Source organism: Nipponia nippon, unplaced genomic scaffold, assembly GCF_047370975.1.
Source record: "Nipponia nippon isolate SJK-2023a ecotype South Korea unplaced genomic scaffold, ASM4737097v1 scaffold_6, whole genome shotgun sequence".
Lineage (NCBI taxonomy): Eukaryota > Metazoa > Chordata > Aves > Pelecaniformes > Threskiornithidae > Nipponia > Nipponia nippon.
Window position 1 is genome coordinate 56,021,258 of NW_028262380.1, and position 25,303 is coordinate 56,046,560.

Here is a 25,303-nt window from a genome sequence, read left to right on the forward strand (position 1 = left end):
AAATCCAATAGCAATGAGTCTTTATTCACGTTTAGTCACCTGACATGAGGAAAGTGTCTGTTGCATTAAAATAGTCATCAATGTAAATGGCAGCATGGCTGAACAAGTCCTTTTCAATGGTAACGAACATCCCACATAGTAAAGTCACTTCAACACAGCCTCATGACAATTCCCACATCAAAACAGTACTTTATTTTATATTTTTTTGCCTCATCATTACTCCCGCATTAAGATCTTTCAGCTGTCAAGTGTACAAGGTGAAGAAAAGGGTTCTCAGTCAGCAAACACAGGTGCATCAGGAAGTATCTCCGCAATACACCACTTCAGATCTGCTGGGTCCCAAGTCCATCCTTGAACGCTGGGCTCCCAGCACCAAGTGTAGCACGCTACTAAGGCTACACTGCTATGTTAGCTTATTAACTCTGCATACATCAGGCCGAACAATGTGTCAACCTGCAACAGACTGAGCATTATAACTGAAAATGGCAAAAGATTCACTCTATTGAACTTTACATCATTATTTGATGTTAAAACAATGAGGCAAATCCCAACAGTATATACAAAAACCAGCTTTGCTTTTACAAAAGATTTTGTTTCCCATATTGATTAATCCAGGCAGCTAACTCATTGGTTTATGCAACTTTATTGAAGAAAATAAATCAATTACTAGTAGAGCTATTAGTTGATCACTCATCCATTGACAACTTGCATCATTTATTCAGTGCTATATTAAACAGTGTTTTGGAAGACAGATTAACTAATAGCTCCAAGCCTCCTAACAAAATTTAAATGAATTACAAAAATGTTCTTCGACCCTATTTTGGAATACAAGGGATGTTTGACTTCCAATTTCCATTCTCTGTAAAACAAGAACTGGTCATTCCTTTATTGACATGCATAAGATACATCACATTTTCTGTTCTGCTGATGCTATAGATTCAGTACCAATTCTCCAGACACATCAGTTATGAGCAAAAGCATATAATAAAACCTCAGTTCTCTAACACTGGAAGGTTTGGAACAAGATGGATGTTGCTACAGCCATGTTACTTCTTTGATGGGAGAAAACTGAACATCCATCTCCCCTCCCCCCTTCAGGTGATATCTTCAGTATCTGTTAGAGCAGTGAGGAATGTTTGTTTGTTTTTAATCTCATAACCAAGTTAGAATGAAGACATTGGCCACATAATACACATGCTCCATTAAAAAAAAAAATCTGAATCTTGGGCAATTGTTCTTGTGTAACTACTTTACAGATTCTAAAAGCAGTTATTGTCCAAAGCTGGAAGAACTAAAGTCTTCTCAGATGAGCATGTGCATGAATGGAAGGAGGTAAACAAAAAAATAAAAAAGATGAGGTCTGATAGGGGAGCAGCCGGATAAGAAAATCAAAAAAGGAACAGTAATTTAAAGTTTATTCCAGCTATAATGCAGGTTATTCTGACTTTAAGGTAGCATCACATGGCATACTTCTGAGTCCATTCCCGAGATATTCTGTTGTACCTGCAAACAAAACCAGGACTTGAGTTAGTGTCAGCATGAAAATGACAATTTCCTAAAAAGTATCACTTTATCCCCATCTCCCTATTCTCTTCACACTAAGAGGAGTCTCTTTCTATACTAAGATATACTTACTGAAAAAACTGAACAAAGCCCTCTCTAGACTAACTAGGATATTCTCTAATTTATATGAAACACTTTGAATTCAAGACAAGCAGATTTGCTAGAAGTCTGTTGTGAAAAACTACTGAAGGGGAAGGAATAGAGACCACCTGGGGTGGGAGAGGCAAGGGGAGCGTTTTGTTTAAATACTGTCCTTAGGTAAAGATTACAGAGTATCACATGCCATAAGTAAAGATTACTTGGTTAATAATATCATTGGATACAGAACGTCACATTTTCCATTTTAGAGTAAAACAACACTAAGCACTTCTTCACACTTAATATTCTCTTTCCACATGAATATACTGCTCAAACCATTTTAAAAAAGACATTAAAAGAATATTTAAGTACACTACTTCCACAGGAATTGAGCTGACAATTAGTCTGTACTTAACTCCATGCTTGTCAGTAAGAAGTTAATTTTCAACTATACAAGCAGAACATAATCCTCATACGTTTTCCTAGTTTATAGGTAGAAGACAGACACTGCTGAATAATAAAAAGTTGAAATTTAGATTGTCGAAATTCACCCATGTCTATGCATGAGGTCTTGCTACAGGGCAACACTGTTAACAAAATTCTGACAAAATCTGGGTAAATACTTACCAGAGCAAGTTGAGAAGCTGGCTCAAAACTTGATAATTATTTCATACTATCTTTTTTTTTTTTGGCCATGCAAGAGCAGTATCTGTGAGAAATAGTGACTAGCCAATACATTTCACACTAACCACAGGTCAAGCTGTTAAATATCTAAGTTCAGTAACTGGTGCATCCATTATCTGTTAGTTAATCCAGTGCCTTAGAGCATGCAGCACCCAAGTGCTGACAAGTTTCCATTTTGTTAAATGCACCATAATGTGCAGATATTCTTACCCTACAGCATAGCGTATTTCTCTGTCCACTCTCTTGCTAACCTATTGTACCTAATTGGACAAGTATATTTAGCATTAATATATACATAAAAAAACCAAACAAAGTCTACTTCATATAATTCTATCTGTGCAAAATGTTAAACACACATAACAAAATAAAAGTTGTTTCAACACAGATAGGAAAAAAGTTGTGAAGCCTTTTTTCACGGGGAGCACCAAAATTAAAGGCCAAGCTGCTACCAAAAGAAAGCACCAAAATAAAAAAAGCTATCTCTTCCTCAATAGGAAGATCTAACTATATTCTGTTTATGCATGGTAAGCAAAAAACTGCGCAATACATACTTTAAAATCCTGCCACACGTGAGAAAAAGATAGTCTCCTTCACCCACAAAACTTCAAAGATACTAAGCCCCTTTGCTTTTCAATTACACACTACCAAGAGTAGGTACTACTTTGACACACAAGTTCTCTCCATCCCAGATTTTCACAAAAGGCTCACTCAACACAACTGCTGTCTGGCAACACACTCTTACAAAGTTTGTTAAAATATCAGTCTTACGCAACTCTGTACTTACTTGTCTCTGTCTGTTTTATAGATACGTGCAATCTCTGGCACTAGTGGGTCATCTGGATTTGGATCACATAACAGTGAACAAATGGATAAGAGAACTGCAAAGAAAAAAACATTCTCAATAGCAAAACAGGAGTGACAATCTCAGAAACAACGGAGCACAGATCTCTGCATTAGCACAATGCTGGCACAGGAGAGAACATAAAAAGCATTTTCCTGATAAATTGCCAGAATAAATTTATAACCCACTCTAAATAAAAAGCCCAGAATGACTTAGAAGTTTGTAAGAACTATTTGTTTCCTATTTCCCAATATTACAGCTGTCAGTAAGCACACGAGAACAGCACTGTTGTCCCCTGCACTATGACGCAATGCAGCAGCCAACAAAAGCATGTTATTATGTGTTCTGAGGACCAGCGCATTCCATGGTTTTAATCACTAAAACCATAACTTCTTCGAGTTAATTTTTTTTTTTAAATCAGACTGAATTCTTTCTCTATTGTACGTAAGGTAGCAATACGCTGGTCTACACTGATAAAACTACACATATGTTGTAAAATAAAGGAGTAACACTGTTGTAGGCAGCTATGAGGACTTCCTCCTCTACTCTCACAGCAGCTTTGAAAGAAAAACAATAGTGACAGCATTAAAATGTAGGGAATCCACATTCAAATCACAAACCTACTCCTTGGGCAGACAGGAATTACAAGTTCTATAGACAGAGGAGCACTTTGATGGATCTTTTGAAGCCACAGTGACCAATGGCTTTGAGGCAAAACAAAATTTGATCATCGTGAAAACATTTGAGAATTAACTGTTGTTTACTATAGTAAAATGAGAAAAGCTACAAAGCTTCTATTGCAGCACAACATCAATTTATCCTGAAGTAGAATCAGTAAGCTTCGTTCATAAAGTAATGTAATACAATGCCAGTGCACAGTGGCAGAAAGCAACATGTATCAATACCAGTTTTCTTTTATTCATCTACCAGAGATCTGCCAATATAACTCTGCATGTAATTCTAGACAGACTCAAAGAACTATGCAGATTTCATTATATACTGAAGCAAATAAGTGGCCAGACGAGGCCTTAAACAGCCATGTAGCAGAAGGTGTTAGAAAAAACAAATATACATTAAAAACACAGTAAGATATCATTATCAAATTGGCAAAACACAGGCTAGAATGAGTAAGGGAAATCAACAGACGGGTAAGAACTCAAGACAATCAAAGCTAAAAGTACAGTATTCGACACCAGATGGAAACATTTCTCCTTCACAAAAGTTACCTTTAGAAATAGTTAAAGCAGGAGACCACTGTGATCTTAGAATATCAAGACAAATGCTGCCATTACTGTTAATATTTGGATGATAGATTCTTGTTGTAAATGCAACCTGCAACAAAAAAAAAATATGAAGAGCGTGTTTCAGTCTATGACGACAATGACGTCACCCTTTCTTCTCAGTCAAGCTATCAGTCAACTCAATTTACTCTAAAAGAAAAGGATGAAGCAGTTAAACTGCACCAAATTCATAGAAATGCGCCCAAGCCACACCCTCTCAGTTTCCAATTACCAGGCACTCTTTCAAAGAGAGAGAGAGGGCAAGCATGAGGCTGTGTTTTAATCACAGGTGCCTGCATCACGAAGACAACACTCAACAGAAGTGCCTGAACCACAGTAACACTGCTATCACAGAGCTAAAGAACTTCAAACATTGCAGTCACTCCAAGTGTGCGCTTTCATATTGACTGAAAACTGGAAGATAATGCTAGTGGCTGATAAAGCTACAAAAAAAAGCGTATTTTGCAATTACTGCCAAATTATAACAGACACCATCTTCACTGATTTTAGGCACTCAGCAAGTTAATCCCTATCCATGGTGTCACATTCCTATAGACCAACCCAAACAGCTACACTGTAATACTTGACAGTCCCCTCGGCAAGAATTCTATTATAGTAACACAAAGCTAATGAGTTTTCCTATCAATTAAGAAAAACAGAAATAAAACCAAACATTCCAAGACATTCAGAATTCACATATATGAATTTGCTCTTAAAATATATGATGCCACACCCATTCTTGTGGCAGAGAGGGACCTAGCCATCTAATATACTGTAAGAATACGTAAAAAGAAGTGAGAACTTGACAATATTACAACACAGATGCTGACAATTTCTGTCCCGTGCTTGGTTCTTTAAAGAGCACTGATGTCACAAATGAGAACACAATACTTACCTTAGGTGGTTTGAAAGGGTAGTCTGTAGGAAAGTGAATTGTCAAGAAGAATACACCACCCTGATATGGACTGTCATTCTGTCAAAGCAAACAAATAATTCTCCTATTATCATCTTTAGGACTAAATATCACTGAAGATGTTGTTTTTAAATGAATAAAAGCAGAGGAAATTTGTTTAAACAACTGAACTATTTAATCCACCAATACAAGAGAGATGCAACTAAAATTCAATTACTACTTCCTAAGGTAAGCAATACAGATCACATACAGGTCACTTTCTGCATGGGCCTCTCCGAGCTAATGCTTCATAGAAAACAGCTTCTCTGACAATCCGCTCAGGACAACTTGGCAAAAGCATCCAAATGGCTCTGAGACAGCTCCAAGAAGTAATGTTAACAGAGCAGGGGTCCTGTCAGGTTCAAAACCCTCAGGTTCCATGTTTGGAGCTTATTTATTACTATCACCCAAGTTTACAGTGGCCACGGGGAGCTCTAAGGGCCTCCCATCCCCTCCTAAGTTCAGTCCTTGGCTTAGGCATTGCTCAGCCCTGCAGAAAACCTACAAATACACAGCTAACAACTTGTTCCTTGCAAAAAAAAAAAAAAAAAAAAAAATCCAAAACCAAACCAAAAAACCCCAGCCTACCAGCACCACCAAACAAAAAAAACCCATCAAGATTAAAGTGAATTTTTCCTCCCTTTCTGTGTTAGAAATTCACTGTAATCTAGTATGGAAGAGTATTTTACATTTCCCTGCTCCAAGGAAACAATTATGGGGATAATTCATTCAAGCATTAACTATTAGCAGTAAAGCAACATGTGGATGTAAAAAAGCTGATAGTAAACAGAGAATAAATGGAGTGATTAAACAGGGATTGCATAAGTTACTAGTTACGAGAAGACAGATATAAGAAGTTTTTACTTGAAACTACAACTATATTTCTGAAATAGAGCTAACAATTTCGTTGTTTAACGTGAAGACTACAATGCTTTTAATTCTGGATTCAGGGCTAGGAAAAATGAATTTGAGACACACAGAGTACACTTCTGAATTACCTGTAAATTGAATTTTCACATGAATTGCAATAACATTTCACCAATGTAAGGAAATAACTACATCTTACTTAGTTAAATACCAGAAAATGAAATTCTGCAACACAAAACAAGGGACTTAAACCTGAAAAGACATAGGTTATACCCTATCCAATCTCTGCTGAAAACCTAGCAATCAAGATATAACCTCTTGTATTTGGTCAATAGATACTACGTGAGGCCTTGAGGAGCCAGAAAGCAACCCTTTTACTGCACATATTCTGGGGATACATTTTAGCAATTACAGAAACCCCTCTTAGAATGTGTTAAACCGATGGAAGCTCTCTTACATTTATCTAAGAAAAATCACAGCCTGTGTAATACCCTCTTGCAGAGGTGGAAGGCCAGATGATTGGCTCCACAATCCTCTGTTATTAAGGGCACTAAGCAACACCACAGGAGCACTAGAACTACTAACACCACACTTCTGTCAGGATACTGCCCAATCTTGAGACAGGAATGCAGACCTTTTGGCACCACAAAAAACATATGGGAAAAAAGGAGCTGTACGTTATTAGACTAGAAGGGGAAGCTAAAAATAATAATCCCCATTTAAACTCAACTGATGTTTAATACCATATGACCATGCAGACACCAGCCACGTAAAATCATACTCGGTATAGCGCAGAACATTCCTTGCCATTTAAGCATGAATATAACTATTAAACAATTCTATCTTTTTGAGGCACTTAGTTACAATCAATGGAGACCAGAGACTCTGGAATGGAGAGCCATTTTTCCAGTCAGGTGAACCTCTAATAAGCCCATTTTCCATAGCGATCTCCTACCACCACACTTCTAGCTATATATAAAGTCAGGACAATTCAGCATCACTGATATTGAATTCCTACTCTGTAGCATCACCAGAAGCATCACATTGTGGCTGCAGGTCTACTGGCATCCAATATTTGCCTTCTCACGTTACAGAAGGTTTTGTTTTCTAAATATAGATAACCAGCCCTGAGAACTCCACATGTCAAGTGTTTGCAGGTTGCATTTTCTGTAAAGGCAAACATTTGCCTTCTTTATTTTAACAAGGAAAAAGTCACATCAGGTTTCAGATGCTTATTGAACAAGACTTTTTTCCTCCAGTCATAACTGGAACCTCACATTTCAGTGACTTTTTCCCTTTATTCCTAAAAGTATTCAAGATCTCAGTAGATGACACCAGACCAAATAAGGATTCCCTGTTCTGTTCTAAGATCCACACAAAAGCATCCCAACTAATTCCTGACACTGGGACCAGCTCCTAGTACAAAGTTCATGCTAGATTCAAACTTCAGAAAAAGTTAAATGCAAGCAAAGTTTTAGGTATTAAGTGACAATGCCTAACATTGCTCTAGAGATCATTTCAGCTGAAATATATGTCCTCATAAAACATTCCAGCAATAAAACAATAATCAGACTGATTTTTTCTCCTCCTTCATTTTCTGTTACTATAAGGAATACCTCTAGAACTAAAGCCTGATAAGGGGAGTTAAAAAAAGTAAAACAAAAAACCCCACAGTTTCCTCCTGAATAAGAACTATTAGTTTAATATTACATCACAAGAATTAGAATACTTACAGGTCCCATAATTGTGGCTTGCCAATGAAACACTACAAAAGAAAAACTCCGCATTATTATCTATGCATAATAATAAGTTTGAGTTAGCAGAGCAAAACATAAAACTTAAGGTTACTTACTGTCATCTCCAACGGGACCTGCTGAACACTGTGCTGGAGGATCACGGGCTAAGTCACTAAGTTCCTTTAAGAGAGAAAGAAGAAACAAACAAAAAAAAACTGTTCAGAGAAGAATGCTCTAATGAACGCAATCATTTTCACTTCCTGTCCAGCAAAAACCTTTATCAGGTTTTCCATATACAAACACAGAAGAATGTGCCATAACAACTATTAGAACCACTAAACAGTATCAAAAATGTCTTTGTAAAAGACTACCACAAAAACTAGCTATGAAGGTAAACAGCTACAATGACTATGCTTTTCCAAATAAATATCACAACTGTAAAGACACCCCTGCTGAAGAAGGAACAGAAAGGAGGACACAAGAACAGAACAGGACACAGAGACAGAGGCTGAAGTGGGCAAAGTCTAACCACCTTCTGATCAAGATTTTCAAGGATTCAGCCTTAGCTAGAGAAGCTTCAAGTGGGAAGAGAGAAAGCTGTTGATGAGTATTCATGAAACAGAAAGCACCATGTACGTAACATCTGACAATAAAACTCAGAACAGAAAGAAAAAAAAAAACAACACAGAAACTCAGTTTCGTTTTCCCCACTACCTTCAGCAGGGATATATCTTGCATAGATTAAAGTAGACAGGAAAATTAAAGCGGCTGACAAGTGCTGGAATCAGGCAAAGTATCTGTATTTTTTATTTTAAACTTCACATTTAAGACAATTATGTCTTTAAAATTCTGAATAACTGACCTGCAAAAACAGTTCCCTCCATCCCCCATTACAGAGGGAATGAAAACAGAAACTTCAGATGGAGGTTTCCTTGTGTCGTATCAAGATTGCTGTGACGAATCAAAGCAGCTCAGCATTAATTTGTTTAAACGCTCTGCAAGTTACTTGTTTGGACAGTGTCTTTTAAAATTAAATTTATACTTTCAGTTCAAGTGTGTAACAGATACTTCCCCTCTTCCCTGCTCTCTTTTGAATCTAAAAATGGCTTTAAGAGCTTCTATAAATCTGCACTTGTCAAGGCATCTATAAGTCATGAGAAAAGGGAAAACCTGCAGTCCCTCTCCCATATATTAACAGTTACACACAAGTTATTTTGCTACAAGTCTATACAAGCCATTAAAACCAGAACTTTCCATTACTTTGTCAGACATTTAAGAAACCCAGGCATACCCATTATGCTGGAAACACACACATATTTGGACCGAACAGCTAACTCTTTTGCCTGGGAAGATCCTAGTGTACATCCTCTAAGTTTCACAAATTCTGCACTTGATGGAAATTTAGGAAGCGTAAGCCAACACAAGATGAGGAAAAAACAATTACATTCCCTGTAACTTAAGCACCTTGTTCTTTGATAAGACAATAGCTTCTGCAAACACAGAGAGAATAACACTACTTCAACACGTAGAAGTCCATACTTTGAAAAAAACCCCAAAACTCACACAAAAAAAAAACAAAACCCCAAAAACCACCCAAGAAAAGTCAGTCCGACATTTCCCCTCCCTACACACGCTAATTTTAATGAACTTTCCAATTAACCAGATTTCAGTTTTGCACTGAAATCGGACTGTTTTGTAAAGCAGAATTGTATCAGTTTTGATAAGCAAGGGCACAATGAAGTTAATGTTATGGTTCACTTCACTGCTGCTGTTATTCAGAAGCATGGGCAACAGCTCTTTCCAGATCATCACAGTCAATCCATTTAGAGTGCATTTCTCTACACTCCCTGCTTATTAGTGGGGCTCCCTGTGATAGACTTATTTCTGCCATGAAATATCACTTACTGCATCCATATGTTGTTCAGCACCCTCCAGAAAAACATTTAAGTTAGATTTATGTCATCCATGTAAGGCAAACAAGAAATGTAGAAGAACCTTCAGATAGAAAGCTTTTTTAATTTTCAGGGTGGGTTTTTTTTTTCCCCATTTAACAAATACAGCAGGTTTTGTTAATCAGGCTTATTCCTCATCTAAATATATTTTCCAGTTCAATCATTTTCAAAATCTGAGAGAAAAAAAGATATTTTGTCCCTTAAAGTAAGCTGTAGCTACAGAATAAGCAGAAAGACACAAATGTTACCATTTTAATGTAGTTGTGTAGTTATTACTGGATTAGTTGATTTAATTGGGGAAGAAGATCAGATCCTATTTTTTTAAAACTATCACAGGGACTGAGAACTATGAACAGGCTCTTCATGCAGTTTATGAAAATTATAAAAATTATAAAAATTAGCAGCATGAAGACAAGGACAAGAAAAGATCAGCATACAGCGGACTGTCAGAGGGATGTGCATTAGACTAGAGAGCTCTTCAAAAGGTACTACTATCTTCAGAGAAATAAGAAATCGGTACTCAAGATAAAAATAAGGTATTTTAACACAGCAGGAAAATTAGAGTATATCAATAATTCAACTAGGAAAAGCAAATGTCAGTAGGATTGCAAATGTAAGTCAAATACTAAGTTTAGTAAGTTCCGGTGAAAAAAATTGTGCAAGAAACCTCCAGTAATATTAAGATTAATTTACAAGCTGAAACACAAGTCTGAATATTCCAGTCTCCAGCCGTTTCAAAATACACGTCCATACAGAGTTACCCCTTTTAAGCACTTGAACCATTCTAGAGAACAAACACACACTGATTTTCATAAGCTAAAGGACTAAAGTTTTGTCTGGCCCAAAACACTTTAGTAAAAAAACCTGATTGTGCTAAACAAAGCAGTTCAAAATACAGGTAAGGTTAGGAACGCATGATACACCACTTCGCATTTCAACCACAGAGCAAGTCATTTACCCACTAAATTCAGAAAGAAGAAAACCTGAGGCGGCACACATATTTGCTTCTCTTAGGTACATGGTCAGGCAAGTGATGTTTGTAGTAGACCTGTTTGCTTCAGCAGAGGTGACCTGTTGTGGAAGAACTCGGGCAAACGTGAAACAAACGCTGGCAGGCTTTGCCTGCTTACAGTGACACCAGGCCTATCTCGCCTCCCCGTTCAGCGTGCGACACAAGAGGAGGGAGGCTTTTTGCAACAAGGGAGCGGAAAGTTCTGTGTAACTTTAAAAAGTGCCTCCTGCCGAAAGTTACAACTCTGCTGAATCCAACAGGCAAACTGGAATAACTGGAAACTAAACAAGCAGAGGCACATGGGCTGTGATATCTGGCGCACAGTTGAAGCATTTCATTCAAGGAAAGGGAGGAGCTTTTTTTTCTTTTTTTTTTTTTATAAGCTTCCCACTCAGCACCAGAAACACAAACTGACCTTCCTTCTCAGCTCAGCAATCAAGAGCAACTATCCTGTAACAGGGAAATATTTAATCTGAAAAATATTTCTGACATCAAAACTAAGCTTCATCATTCCCATGAGCCGATTAAAAAAATAATTATTAAGAAATCAGCTCATAAGTGTTCCCCCGCTTTCGCCCATTTCTCACCAAGAAGGTAAAGACTATGTTAAGTTTCAGAGTTTAACTAGTATTTTAGAATGAAACAAAAGTTCCCAAGCATTGTTCTGTTAAATTTCTACATACAAGGGCTTTATGCTTCTAATATTCCTTCTGCTGCAACACTTACTATCTCCAACTTTGTTTCCTTTAGTTTACATTCAGTTTCAGTAGTGCTTTCCTTTGTCAAGAGGTACCAAGCTACATCCCAAACTTTCTTAAAAATCCCTGAAGCAGAACCCACATTTTCCTGGAGTCGGCTACTATAGTTTTTCACTTTATAAGTGGCTTGAGAAAAAAACCCAAAAATTCCCAAGAAGCAAACTCCAAAGACTTCACATAGAAACAATAAGCCAAATTTGGTTCAGAGTGATGTGTTATATGCCTATCAGAAAGGATTAGTCTTGAATTACAACCGTGACTAGTAGTCTCTGGCACTGCCAGAGGTTTCCGGTATAGCTCCAGCATATCGCCATTTCTGTGTCCCAGTTTCCAAATATAAAGTTGTGATAGTTCCTGCCTCTCCACGAGGATGATTAGTCACTTAGCATTTTACAGATTTACACAGTGTTTAAGGAGTGAGCGCCAATGCTACCGTTAGAGGACAACGGCAATGTAGCATATATGAGAAGCAATACATGTACAATTTTGCAACAGAGTTTTGGAGAAGAGAGAACTGGAAATACAGCAACAGCACCCGTCACTGCAACAGACACACCTGCTTTAACACAAATTCAGCACCATGGTCTTCTGCCAGTTTCACGTTAGAGTCTGCAGCAAGATGTAGTTTTATTGGTGAAATGGTCCCATTTTTAATCTTCTCTCTTCTTTTTCTCTATAAATTCATCAAAAAGCTAACCAAAAACTAAACCAGTATTTTCAAGAAAAAATGCTTATAAAATCTAACTAATTGGCTTGCTTTGCACAAATATTATCATAATGAACATAGAAAATATGGCTTATGCTTCAAGTGATGATCTAAAACATTGACGTGTGAGTGTGAATGCAGGCCTACAATCCTATTATAAACCACAGAAGTGCCTTTTTTTGGACAGAAAAGCTGCTAAAAAACCCCTCAAACAACTCCTCTCTACCAGCTCTTTAAAAGATCAAAGAAGTCATTTAAAGCATGAAGAAAATTTAAAGAATGACAAGCGATACCTCATCCAAATATGCAGGACAGTGAACGAAAATATTTAAGGGAACTAGCTCCTTTTCTCACAGAAGCTTTCAGGTCTCAGCAAATTCAGTAAGAAATGACAGCCTGATGCCTACCAAGCTGCCTTCTTGCAAGGCACCAAGTAGAGCAGCATCAGCCTCGGTTCCTTTTCTCCCCATTTGTCAGAATTCATACTCCCTGTGGCACAACTGCTACATTTTTCTAGTTTAAGCTGGCAATAGCCAGGGCTTATTTTTAATGCTAGTAGCAGCTGACTTACATAGAGAGTGGCAGAAGATCACTCCCACCAGAGTGACAGAAGATCACTCATTTTCCTCCACAGGCATAAAGTCATAGTTAGATTTAATACTGGTTTGTAACACAAATATTTGTTAAAATCATATGTTGCAGCTTTCTGCTTTGTAGTCAAGAAAGCATAATGGAAAAAAATGGGGTTAATTTGCTTTAAGTTTCCAGACAGTAACTTGTTCCACCTTGGTGGGCATGAAAGGTGATATGCAGTTAAATCAGAAGTTTAAATTAAAAAAAAAAATTAAAAAAACCACTCACGCCAAACAAAAATCAACATTTATTAATTTGAGTGCTTGCCTAACGTTGTGTGTCAAACAGGATATTTCAAACTCTTAAGCATCCAAAAATTCATCACTGCATTAGTCTTACTCATTAGCTCACAGCTGAAAACAGCTTTAAAAAAAGAAGGAAGGATTGGAAGCAGCTATAAAGGGAGGGGAAGAACATTTAAGCCTGTTTGAAGATTAAGAAGTGTCAACCAGCAAAGAACTACTGCCTCATCCCACACACCTGCATCTGCAACATTCGTTTCAGCATGAAAATTAATTACCCCTGGAAGCAGAAAATAACAGTTTGAAAGAACACTGACTGTGGATTTCTAAGCTGAAGAAATAAATGGCACAATACACATCACAAGGCAAGTGTAACCAGCAGAAAATTATCAGTTTCAAACAAGCTGGCCTTTTGGCTAACACTTAATAAATGGATAAAAACAATGTATAATGCCAGTGCATAACACACAAAGATGTAGGTTCCTGTCATTTAAAAAAAAAATACTTTAGAGCAAATATGCAGAGAAAACACATGAAGAGCAGTCGCAGAAAACAGCGAGGGCCAGAGAACACAACAGTTTTTAAGAAACCCAAAACATGACCCGGAATGTAACAGTTGTGATTGTCCCTATCTTGATTATTCTGCTCATTCTATTTTTCACGGTTCTCCTTTCTCAAACCTTTACTACTAATTTTTTCAGGCTACACACTGCATATCGTTTGTGCACTGTCTAGCAACAATATCGTAATGGCATATTAAAAGGCAAACATAGAAATATTAATGTTTCAAGCCTCACATTCAAGGAAGGAAATGCCAGACTGCTGTGCAACTGTAATTAAGTCACTTCGTGTGCTTGGACTGTGATACAGACTACTCGGATGACTACACACTATCTTTTCAAAGAACCTACCTTTCAGTACCCAAGCCCTTTGTAAATGAGACTATTGTCTACAGCTCTTCTCATCTGTTCTGAAATTTGGAAGGTGTACAATGTAGGTAATGGTTTTCGGCAAATTTCAGCATTACCACAGCTAAAATGGCTCTCTATTGCATTCCAGCCTTTCGCAGAGTTCCCCTCTAGCTGGACAGATCCAACTGGAAAAGTAGCTCAGTTACCAACTTCGCTTTCCTGGTCACTCACTAAAGGCATTCAGAAAAAAAATTAGCAAAAAGGTGGCAACTACACAGCTATAGTTGTGCCTTGAACTCAAAGGTATGGCTTGTTTCCCCCCCAAAGTAATCAAAACCCACAACAGCCATCATACTCAAGATGAAGAGAAATTGACTGCTTTACACACATCAATTCTGAGGTATTATAACAATTACCATTCCCTGAAAATAACAGAGCTATTAAAACACATATGCTCAGTGTGGGATGAGGGCTGTGCACGTTGACTACAATACATTGAAGGGAAAAGTATGAAGTGAAGCACTGGTTAACTACCTATGCATTCGATGATAACCAGGTATTTTAATTCTGGCATTTCCAAGCTTTTGAATACTCAACCCTGAAACTTAGCCTACTTGGAGGCTTTTCCTGCAAGAGCTACACTGATCTTTGGTTCTGTAACCCAGGACTACAATGCAGCCCTCAGAAAAGAAGGTAGGTAGTGTAAACGGGCCACAAGACAAGCAGCAAGATGCACCCAGCTAAATGAAACAGAATGACTGGGAATCTAAGGGACAGATTAAATTCAATATAGACAAATGTGAAGTAATGCACTTGGAAAGAAGTTTATATGCAAAGTAAGGCACTCTGGCCTGATGGCTACCATTCAGGAATGAGATTTTGGCATTGTGATAGACAATTTCATATAAATGCTAGCTTAACACTCATTAGACGGTGGGGTTTGGCAGCATGACGCGAGAGCCTTCCAACAGGCTGCCCCGCAGCTTGTCAAGGACACAGTAACACACAGCAGAACCTCAGCCACCAGCATTTGACACATCAACCAGAAGCAGCATCTGGATGTCCACTGCTCTGGACTTGATGTGACGGACGCCTCCTGGAGTTTGCCAAGCCTACACAAACAACAACTTTGGGGACCGGTAGCGTACGGGACAAGTTTCTGTAGAAATCACAGGCAGCCTTAATGGGGCACTTAACCTTGGTAAGTCTGCACTTTCTAAATGAAGGCACAAGAATTCTCCATGTTTTCAAGGAAATGTATGGAAAGGAGGATTGTATAACAGAAAGTTATCAAATTAATATTCTAACAAATAACATCTGTAATTACTGTGAATTCATTGTTTAGACGTAATCCGATATATTATTCTGAAATTTAATTATTTATCCTAACAAACTCTGAAAATCAGCTCCCCTTTTAAAAAGCTATCTTGACTTCTACCAGTCTGTGTTTTGTATGAATCCAAAGATGCATGTGAAAGCTATTGCAATATACCATAGGGGTATATTCTATGAACACAACTATGTGGGGATGATTATACTAGCTTATCTACAGCTGTACAATTACCCTATCATATTATGCTATTGCGTATAACTACCCTTCATAATGGTTCAGTGTTTTGAACAGCTAGTGGTAGAGATGCAAAACTAAGGCCCTGTCTACAGGATTAGGTACAGTTACACACAAAATCAGCTCACACTGAGCCAACAGAGTGTAAAAAAAATTTTTAAAAAATCAAGAACTGTTTCTGGAGCGCAGCTGCTTTTACAGTGGAGTTCCACCTCAGCTATCTAGAGAACACTGATGTCCACAAGGGTCTTTGAAAAGCTAAAAAGATAAAGGAAAGAGTGTTTAAAAGCATATTCATGAACAGACTGCAACCTGAATTAAGGGAATGGAAGGGAGCCATTGCTCATCTGGCAAATTGTCCTTCAGGAGATTCTCCTATATTATTCAAGGCAAGAAGAAATTAAGGCTAAAAGGAAAAACAAAGTTTGCAGTTACCTGACTTGGAGAATTATCTGGCATTCTTACTCAAACAGGCCAGCAAAGGTTGGGAAATATTGCCTTAGACGCTCCTATTTAATAGAAACCTAAAAGAGCTCTTGGAAGAGCTCACAAAAGTGATGAGCACCTGGCCAATCTAACTCCAGGTTACAGAGGACGCTCGCTATAAAGTTAACTGAGCACTTAACACAATCCTCATGCCCTCCATCAGGAAGACCTAAAGCACTCTAGCATCTGCACTCAGTTCAGCTTACAACTCTGGTGTCCAGATGCTTGTGGAAAGAATTAAATATTTGTCTCCTCCTTTTTTTACTGGGCCCTAACATTTGCAAAGCAGCCTGCAATCGTCCCATCTTGCTTTCTTAAAACCAGAATAAAAAAAACCATCACAATTACACTGGAAAAAACTGCAGGAGATCTTGAAGATGTCTAGCATATCACGCATCTCAAAGGGATGAGGTTCAGAACAAAGGCTTCCTTTCATTTTAATTTAAACTTAAAAAAAAATTTTAATACTGAAGTTTACTGTTGGTAAGAAGGCTCTGAACAATGTTTAAGCAAAATAAAAAATCCCTCTATCTATTTAGCTTTCAGTCCTGAATCCTGCAATGCTCTATTTGGCTCATTTTTCAGTATTAAACCTTGTCTACATCCAAGTGTTTTACAAAGAGTTGCCAAAGGCATAAACACCAATTTAAACTTGTGAATGTAATTTTAACTAATTTTTTTTGCAAGGCTTCCCCAGCACAACCTACCACATTCAATGTATCAGATCAGTGCCCCATAAAAAGCCCACTGAAGAGAAAAGTTCTTTTTAAAAAAAGCTCATGTACTTTCCATTTAGAGTTTAAGGTGTTAAATTTAGATTCAAGAAGTTTACAAAACTGTCCAGCATGTGCAACTCAACACAGTTTAAGACTCTCTTCTGATAAAGCCACCTTGACAAAATGCAACCGCACATAGAAATGCACTACTGACTGCAATCATACATACATTCTCACTGCTGCTTTCAGTCCTTACTCTATTTTTTCCTGCATATTATACCAGCAGGTTACCACATCACATCAGTCACAGAAGAAAACGCATGCCTGCAACTCAGCCTTTTCAATGTAAGCTACAGCATCTTAGCCTAAACTCTAAACAAGAGTCAGCTTATACTGAGACATCAGACCTAATGCTGAAGTGCAGACCACACGTTCCCATCTGCCAGCTCTGATGCCCAGGGGAGGGACCTATACAAGAACATAGGGCAGACAGTTGAAGTGGCAAAACCTTAATATTTGCAACAGAAAGATTTATCGGAGATCGTGTATCAATGCCCTAATCTGAAGTACGCAAAAGCTCTACCCTTGTCCACTACTCCTTACCAGCTGTCACTTGACATCTCGGACAAGGTTAAGAACCTCCATCCTCTCTCTCCTTCAACAGTTCAACCCAGTGGACGCAGAGAAAACATCCATGCGTAGGGGATGATGCCAGGCTAGAGGTAGCCTCCACAAGGAACAGAGATGCCTTTGGCAAGAGGCAGTTTACTGCTCTGTATTCAACAGCTGCTACGTACAGCTGTTTACATCCTTCCCCTATCCTCTGCCCATTAATCTGTGAGCGCAAAGAAAGGCATTAGCGCTTCAGAGCTGGTTACAGACTGGGGGGGGCGGTTGAAGGGAGCTCATTCTGCGGAGTTCTGCATCAGCTCTTTTGTAGAAGAAACTCACGCAGGGAATAATAGCAAAAGCATTGGCTTACTTTCAAAAACAGATCTTTAAAAGCTGCAATGATCGTAAAGAAAATGATGGCTGGACAACCTTTTTACCCTGTACATTATCCCAACCCAAATCCTTAACATACTGGAGAACTCTGTTTATAAGGTATGCGAGAAGTACCCATCTAATGGAATATTGATCTCAAGTTCTCTAAATTACTTAAGTGAGTTTATGATCCCCTTCTCCCCCCATTCCAATGCACACATTTAAAGATCTATGCTGACTGGGAACTTGTTTCACAAGCACAGTGCCCAATTAACAGGAGAAATCTAAGTTACTGCAGTCCAAACTTTCTAGTTAAGGAAGCATCAATCTTCCTCTCTCATAAAAAATGACCAGTTCTTAAAACACGTCCAAGACCTTAAGAGTAAATGCTGGACTTGAATACGGTATCAAACCTACCCAATGAAGAAGCATTATTTCCATTTTAATGATATTCATTTCGTAGTATAAATGTCACTTCTGACTATTCAGATAAGCTAAATCTTAAACAGAATTTAAGTGATGACAGCTTTCAGCTGATGCTGAATAATTTTATTCTTACTTTTAAAAACCACTCTTGTTCTTCGATACTAGTGCTTCCCAAACTCCATTACTGACACATCATGATTTAAAATCAACCACTGCTTTCTGGCTCAACTTGACCCTTCTAACCACTGAGTGCCATAGTTGCACTGCATTAGCTACTTGAGGCAAGACTTAGTCTACCCTGGATACTCAAAATAGTTGAGGCGAATTAACTGAAGTAAAAAAGGTAATTCAATACATAGAGAGCATTCACAAAAGTTTAAAGCATTTTAACTAAGCTTACATCAACTGCATTTCATTAGCTCGTTAATCTTAACTTTCTGAGCTCCTAAACAGACAAATCCAGACTTATTTCTAGGCATTCATTCAAAGCATAAGATCAATCACGTAACTTCAAGTTATTTAACTATTTTGAATAAGCCCAGCACACTAAATCCAAGACTACCTGCAAAAATAGTGTATTGTAGGTTTCATCTAGAGAAGAAAACTTAATTCCCAACAGCTTTTTCTAGTTAAGCTAATTTTTAAAAATTTCATACCAAGTTCAAGACAAGAGAGTAGCAGTTTAAAACAAAACTAATAAGCAGGCTTTGTAACACTTTAACCGAATCACCTCTACAAAAGCTACACCTTTGGTTGAACTAATGCAGATTTCCATGCTGCCTTCATCGCTGTGTATTGCATCCAATCTCTGAAAAATATTATGGATATCTCCAGGGTTAGTAGCATTTCTTATTATGAGCATCTGGAGGAGTGGGGTTAAAGTTGCAATTAATTATACATCTAGGAATAGCGCTGGAGGCTACAGCCTTGAGGAAAATAGTTATTTAGTCTCCACTCCACCACTGTCAATGGAAGCCTTCTATCTGTACTCGGGTAGTGATAAATGGTTTTGTCACCTTCAGCCTTTAGCTTCCAGGACACCAAGATCCACTTATGATTTTCTAATAAAATACCCCGACGTAATGATGCTGGCTTGTGCTATGCTTAAGTAAATGGACATAAAACACAGCAGGCACAAGTTTTCTTAAGGATTTCACAGATGAGACATTTCATGCATACATCTCCTGTATTAATTCTATTTTTAGCCTACCAAGATCACCACTTAGGCCTTTTATACTACCTCGCTTTAATGGATGCGTATGGCAGTGATAAAATGGATGTGTATCAATGATGTAACGTTCCCAAGTTTTCTCAATTTTACGCATTCCCAATTCCCTACTCCTACACAAATGTTTCCCTACTACCACATCATCATCATTTGAACCGGAAGCACCGACATGCCGCAGCAATTACGGGATGTGCGTTTAGAGGGTGTCACTCAACAGTTCAGACCAAGACAACGTGCCACAAGCATGTATCAAGCATTTAGATACAAGGTCATAAATCAACATGAATTTGTTCCATTGCCTTTATGATAATTTGGGAAAATTTTCATCCTCAGGAAAGGTAACAGTTAAAATTAAGGTGCAGGTTTACATTATTCCATGGCAAAAGCCCTCACTAGTAATAAAACAACTGCCACTCTTGTGCAAAGCAAGCCGTATCAATACAAGCAGAATTTTGCCAATCAAATGCAGGCTACCCTCAGGGCAGATGGCACAGATACGATGAGGAGCTCCAGCATAACATAATCTTTCTGGGACTGGCTGTGTACCTGACAACTACTTCAGTTTGAAGAGAGCTTTATAAAGCATGTTCTATAAGTAGATAACCCAACACATAACACACGAATACTCATATGCTTTCATTCCCAAGCCAAAAGTAGAATTTGCCAGTTGTGTTTCAAGTAGGAGTTGCTGTATTCTGAATGTGTAACATACTTCAGATTACATTTACGCACACTAACACAGTCTGAAAGTCTGATTTACCCAATATAATAAAGAATTTTATTTTGCTTGATACGTCAAGTGCACAAAGAGGGGGTCAGCCAAATAGACTGAAAATACCTTTGCCGGTGCATTTGGGATGTCATCTGCTGCAGGAGACGATGAATTCTAGCCCTGACAGGTAACACCACAAGTCAGCCTAAATCAACTATGTGTGATTACAATGTTCCGAGGTCCTGGTCTCTCTTTAGCCTGTTCTGATCTAGTGCCAACAACGTACTACAAGGAAGCAGAGAGTTTCAAGGTCTGATCTGTGACCTTACGATTGGAAGACAGTGGATCCCAGCTCACCAGTGACCAAGTGCCATTCTCTGGCTTCACCGGTTCGCAAGATTAAAATCCAAATTCGCAACCACCTTGTTCCAAAATCAGCCCTGCTATTTTTGGATTTCAGCCTCAATCCCAGTAAACGTTCGCACTGGAAACCATGCTTGGGAAGAAAGCAACTTGCAAGCAATGGTTTCAGTCTAGCAAAACATCACTTTCCAGGTCAGCAAAAACAAAGTCAAAACTGTAAGCCCTATGTGAATTTGGAAGTGTATCTTGTAGCATGGTGTGATTAAATCGATTAAAAATAGCACCTTCCAAGAAAAAAAAAACCCAAAACAAAAAAACAAAACCAAACCAACCAACCAAAAAAGAACCCTAACTCAACCGTCTCACCAATCCTAAACTCTAGCATGGGGTAAAGGAAGAAGCTTGCTACTACACAGTGCCATAGAGCGTAAGGACCAACACAGGACAAGAGACCGCACGCAACAGGCCAAAACCTTGAAGTCAAAAGGGATGACTTATTGATTCAAGAGTCATGCTGAATCGTTTTAAGGCTTCGACCACCAGATTACTACATAAGTGGGGGTTTGCCTTGGTTTATATTTGACAATAAATTCTTACCTGCAGTGCCTGAGTGTGTTTCATAAGCATGAGTCGATGACAAAGCATACCAGGGAGTATCCTAGCTGTGTTTCAACTCAAGTGATATCATCCACTAATACAGGGGAACAAGTTCTGATGGCAGACTCAAAAGGAATTGTTTTGAAATTGTTGTGAGAGCGTAGCCGTAATTCAAAGACAATTCATTTAGCTGGCATTGATCCAGAACAGATTTAAAAATCTTTAGGGATAACAGAACTATCCTTTCGCTAATAAATTATAAATAACCTCATTTGGACTAAAATACGCCCACAAGCACTGCCACAGAGATGTGAAATTACAGTACGACTAATAGGTGGCAAACTTTATCCACCGCCTATAAAAGGGGTTTTGTGCACCGAAGTTTAGTTCGCCGATGTCAGGACACGCTGACTTTCTGCCATCTTGGCAGGCTACGAGATGACCAAGAAACTCCTCTCCGCTCTGGAAAGACGTAAACGCTCCACGTAGCTCGCGTAGGAGCACAGATCAACCGCGACTTCCCGGTAACGCCACTGCGCTCCCACCGCGTTTGCCATTACATCCCAGCCATTCCCAAACCCGAAGCGCCGCCGCCGAGAAACCCTAAAGCTGCCCAAGCGCTACCTCACGTCGGGAGCCTTCCTCCCTGGGAGAGGTTTTTAAAAAAAAACGAAACAAAACAAAACAAAAAAAAACAAAAAACAAAAAACTTTCATCACCTCGGCATTTTTTCCGAGTTAGCCGCGAAGTTACTCCACCCGGCTCCGATTGTGCAACGGGGCGGCGGCGCGGTGCGCGCGCCCTCCCGGCGCGGGGGGCGAGGCGAGGCGGCGGGCGATCCCCGGGCGGCGGCAAGGCCGAGCCGGCCCCGGGGCGGAGGGGGGGCAGCGCGGGGAGAGGACGGCACCGCGGCAGCTGCTCCGGAGCCGACGGGAGCGCGGACGTGCGTCCGTGTGTGTGTGTCATGTTATTGCAGAAAGCGAGAGATCCCGGAAAGAGCCCGAACTAGGCGAACCCGCCGCCATCTTACAATGCGGGAAAGAAGTTGCACGCCAGAGGGGAGAGAGCGGCCCCAGAGGCCGGCTGCCTGCCCCGGGGAGGGCCGCAATCGGACCGAAAGCCCCTCCGGCACACACCTACCGGCACCATCCGGGCCGGCCGGCGGCGGAGGGGCAGCGGCGGCGCCGCCACCGCCGCGCCGGGGAGGCTCCGGGTTGCGCTGACATTTGAGCGTCCCCGGGAGCTGCCGCTCCCCGCCCGCGGGAGCGCCGCCACCCGCGCCCCGGCCCCAACCGAGCCGCCCCCCCGCCCCCCCCCGCCCCGCCCTCCGGGGCCCCGGCCGACCCCCGAGGTCCCGGGCCTAGGCTCGGGGAGAGCGGCCTCACCGCCCCGGCCGGGCCGCGGCCTCGCCGGAAGGAGCCGGCCGCTGCCCGGCCTCGCTCCGCCGGCCTCCCGCCTCCCCCGGCTGGCGCAGCCCCGAAGCCGTGCCCCCCTCCTCCCGGGGCGGGGGTGCGGGGGGGAGGAAAAAAGCCAAAATAATAATAAAAAAAAAAAAGACAAGACGGGAGCGGGGAGGGGGGGGAGGGGGGGCAGGCGGAGGAGGAGCCGCGGCGCTCACCTTGTTGATGCGTTTCAGCGCCATTGTGTGCGAGTGCCGCCGCCGCCGGGCCCGTCTGTGCGCCGCGGTGACTCCGCGCTCCGCTCGCGCCGAGGGGGGGCCGGGAGGGAGGGAGCAAGCGAGGAGGAGGAGGAGGAGGTGGGGGAGGAAGGCGGAGAGGGGGGAGGGGGCAGCTGCGCTTCTCCTTCCTCCGGAAACAGCCGAGGGGGGCGCCCGACCGGAGCGCGGCGGCCGCCCGGAGTCCTGCCTGCCTGCGGGCAGCGAGGCCGTGCGCCGGGGAGGCTGCCGGGGGAGCGCTCCGCCCGCCGCGCCGCGCCGCTTCCCGTCACCGCCGGGAGGAGGAGGGGGGTGTGGGGGGGAGCCGAGAGGCGCCGCCCGCCCGAGAGAGAGGGCGAGAGAGCCCAGCACCGCCGCCGCCGCTGGCCAGGCCCAGACGCGGCGGGAGGGCGGGAGGCGGAGCCAGCGGGGCGGGGCGGGGCGGGGCGGGACACGCCGCCGCCGCCAGCCGCCCCCCCCCCGGGGGCGAGGGGGGGAAGGGGCGGGGCAAGCGCGGCCGGGCAGAGCGGGCGCATGCGCCGCCCGCGCGTCCGGTGGCCCGACCCCGCCGAGGCAGGGGGCGATCTCGCGAGCGGCCGGCGCGAGTGTCGCGCCGGCGCGCGGGGAGGGCGGGGCCGGGGAAGGAAGGTTCTGGGGCTGCCTGCGGGCGCCCCGGGGAGGGGAGGGCAGCGCAGCGCAGCGGTGCCGCTTCCTGCCGCCGCCCGAGCGGCGCTGATCGGGGCTTGCGCCGCGGTGCGTCGGGCGCGGGCCCGCGGCAGCCCCTTGGGCGCGGCGGCGCGCAGCGCTGACGGTGAGCCCCCGCCCTGCCGGCGCCGCCCTCCCACGAAATGGCGGCGACCGGATCTACATCTCCGCGCTGACGCGGCGGCGCGGTATCCCTCCGCCCGTTAACCGGCCTCCCCAGCTGTCTGCCAGTGCCAGAGGGTGTCACCGGGAGGGGCGGCTGCCTCGCCCGCCCGCCCGCGGCCTTGCGCGGGGGGCCGGGCATCGCCTGCCCCCGTGCTCGGCGTCGGAGGCGCTTTCCGCCCCTCGCGGCCCTGGTTTCCTCGCCTGTCCCGGTGTCAGCGTGGCTGCGCGGCGGGCGGCTGGGAAGGGACAAGTGTGAGCGGCGAAGGGGCTCGGCGGGTTCCTCCGCCCCGAAGAAATAACACCAAGGCTTCCGCACCCCGTGCCGCCGCGGGGCTCGGCGGGAGGCGGAGCGCCTGGAAGCGGAGCGAGAGTGCGCCGCGGCAGGGGAGACGGGGCCCTGAAGCAAAGGGGCTTGCACCTATCGCTGCGGTGCCAGCGATACCGCTGAAAGCCTGCTCTGGCCCGGGAGAGGAGCAGCATCAACACGGACCGCAGGCCCGGTGCGAGAGCAGTGGGCCGGGAAACTTTGTTGTTGTAGTGTATTGACACCTACAGCTAAACCAAACGGAGTTTCTCGGTATAGGGAAAAAACACCACCAAAGGGAAGATCCAGTAACACAGACTGTCAGCGCAAGGGCCGGGGTCATCAAATAATGTTTTAATTTGCAGGGATACTTTCTGTGACACTTCTAGGTCCTTGGAGGCTTTTATTTTGTGCAGCACAGGTCAACAAATCACTCTCAGCGAGGCTCTTTTTTTCTCGTAGTAATGAATCGCGTAGCTGTATGCATAGTTGTGTACGTGGGGAAGGACTCCTGCTCCGCTTCCGTGAAGTAACGAGCAGAGAAAGATTGCCAGGCTGCCTTTCCGCTGGAATGAGGGGCTATATCGTATTAATAAACACGGCATTTGCTGTCCAGGGAGTATGGCTACGTAATGAGCTGAAGCCATTGCACTGAACTGGGTTTGCATTCATTATAGTGCCTTTGTTGCACTGCTGTTCGTTTTCTTGCTATCTAGGATGCTAATGACTACTTGTCTGGAGAAGGCAGCATATTCAGAAAACCCGATTGTGTAACAAAGTTTTCAGTATGAAGCTTGAGAATAGTCAGCTGTGAATTAGAGGCACAATGCTCTCTTTTTATTTTAAAAATATTACTGTAGTAGGACCACCATAGTTTTTTAGCATTTGTATCATGTACAGGCTAGAGAGAAAACAATGCCTTGTACTTATAAAGTCCAGTTGTCTTTCTGTGATCACCTAAACCATTCCTAGCAACTTCCTTGTGTAGTCTTCATTTTCTGCTTATTATTTTAACTGTACCAAGCGGCACATTCAGGAGGTGTAGTCCCAAACTATTGCATTATAATGTTCTTATCATCTTAATCAAGAATATTGCTGAAAAACACCTCGCTCTTCCTTGCCTGCTTTGGATTACGGATGCTATTAAACAGCCCCAAATCACCAGCGTGTCTATCTTTCTG

The 25,303-nt window shown here is 42.1% G+C and overlaps 1 protein-coding gene across 4 annotated transcripts; it reads right to left on the minus strand.

The window, feature by feature from the left end:
• Nucleotides 1-3: 3 nt before the first annotated feature.
• UBE2D3 (ubiquitin conjugating enzyme E2 D3) lies at nucleotides 4-23,354 on the minus strand. Of its 4 annotated transcripts, none has more exons than XM_087738156.1 (8): nucleotides 22,913-23,354; nucleotides 8,118-8,181; nucleotides 7,999-8,030; nucleotides 5,342-5,419; nucleotides 4,393-4,498; nucleotides 3,110-3,203; nucleotides 2,269-2,350; nucleotides 4-1,503 (listed from the first exon to the last, which is right to left on the minus strand). In XM_087738156.1, exons 1-7 carry the CDS (start codon nucleotides 22,934-22,936, stop codon nucleotides 2,305-2,307), a joined length of 444 nt encoding a protein of 147 aa, XP_087594282.1. In that variant the 5' UTR covers nucleotides 22,937-23,354; the 3' UTR covers nucleotides 4-1,503; nucleotides 2,269-2,304. The 4 variants fall into 4 exon arrangements, with proteins under 4 accessions (XP_087594282.1, XP_087594280.1, XP_087594283.1 ...); XM_087738154.1 differs by lacking the exon at nucleotides 2,269-2,350 and adding an exon at nucleotides 2,536-2,585 and having other exon boundaries at nucleotides 22,913-23,353; XM_087738157.1 differs by lacking the exons at nucleotides 2,269-2,350; nucleotides 22,913-23,354 and adding exons at nucleotides 2,536-2,585; nucleotides 22,014-22,512.
• Nucleotides 23,355-25,303: the final 1,949 nt, after the last annotated feature.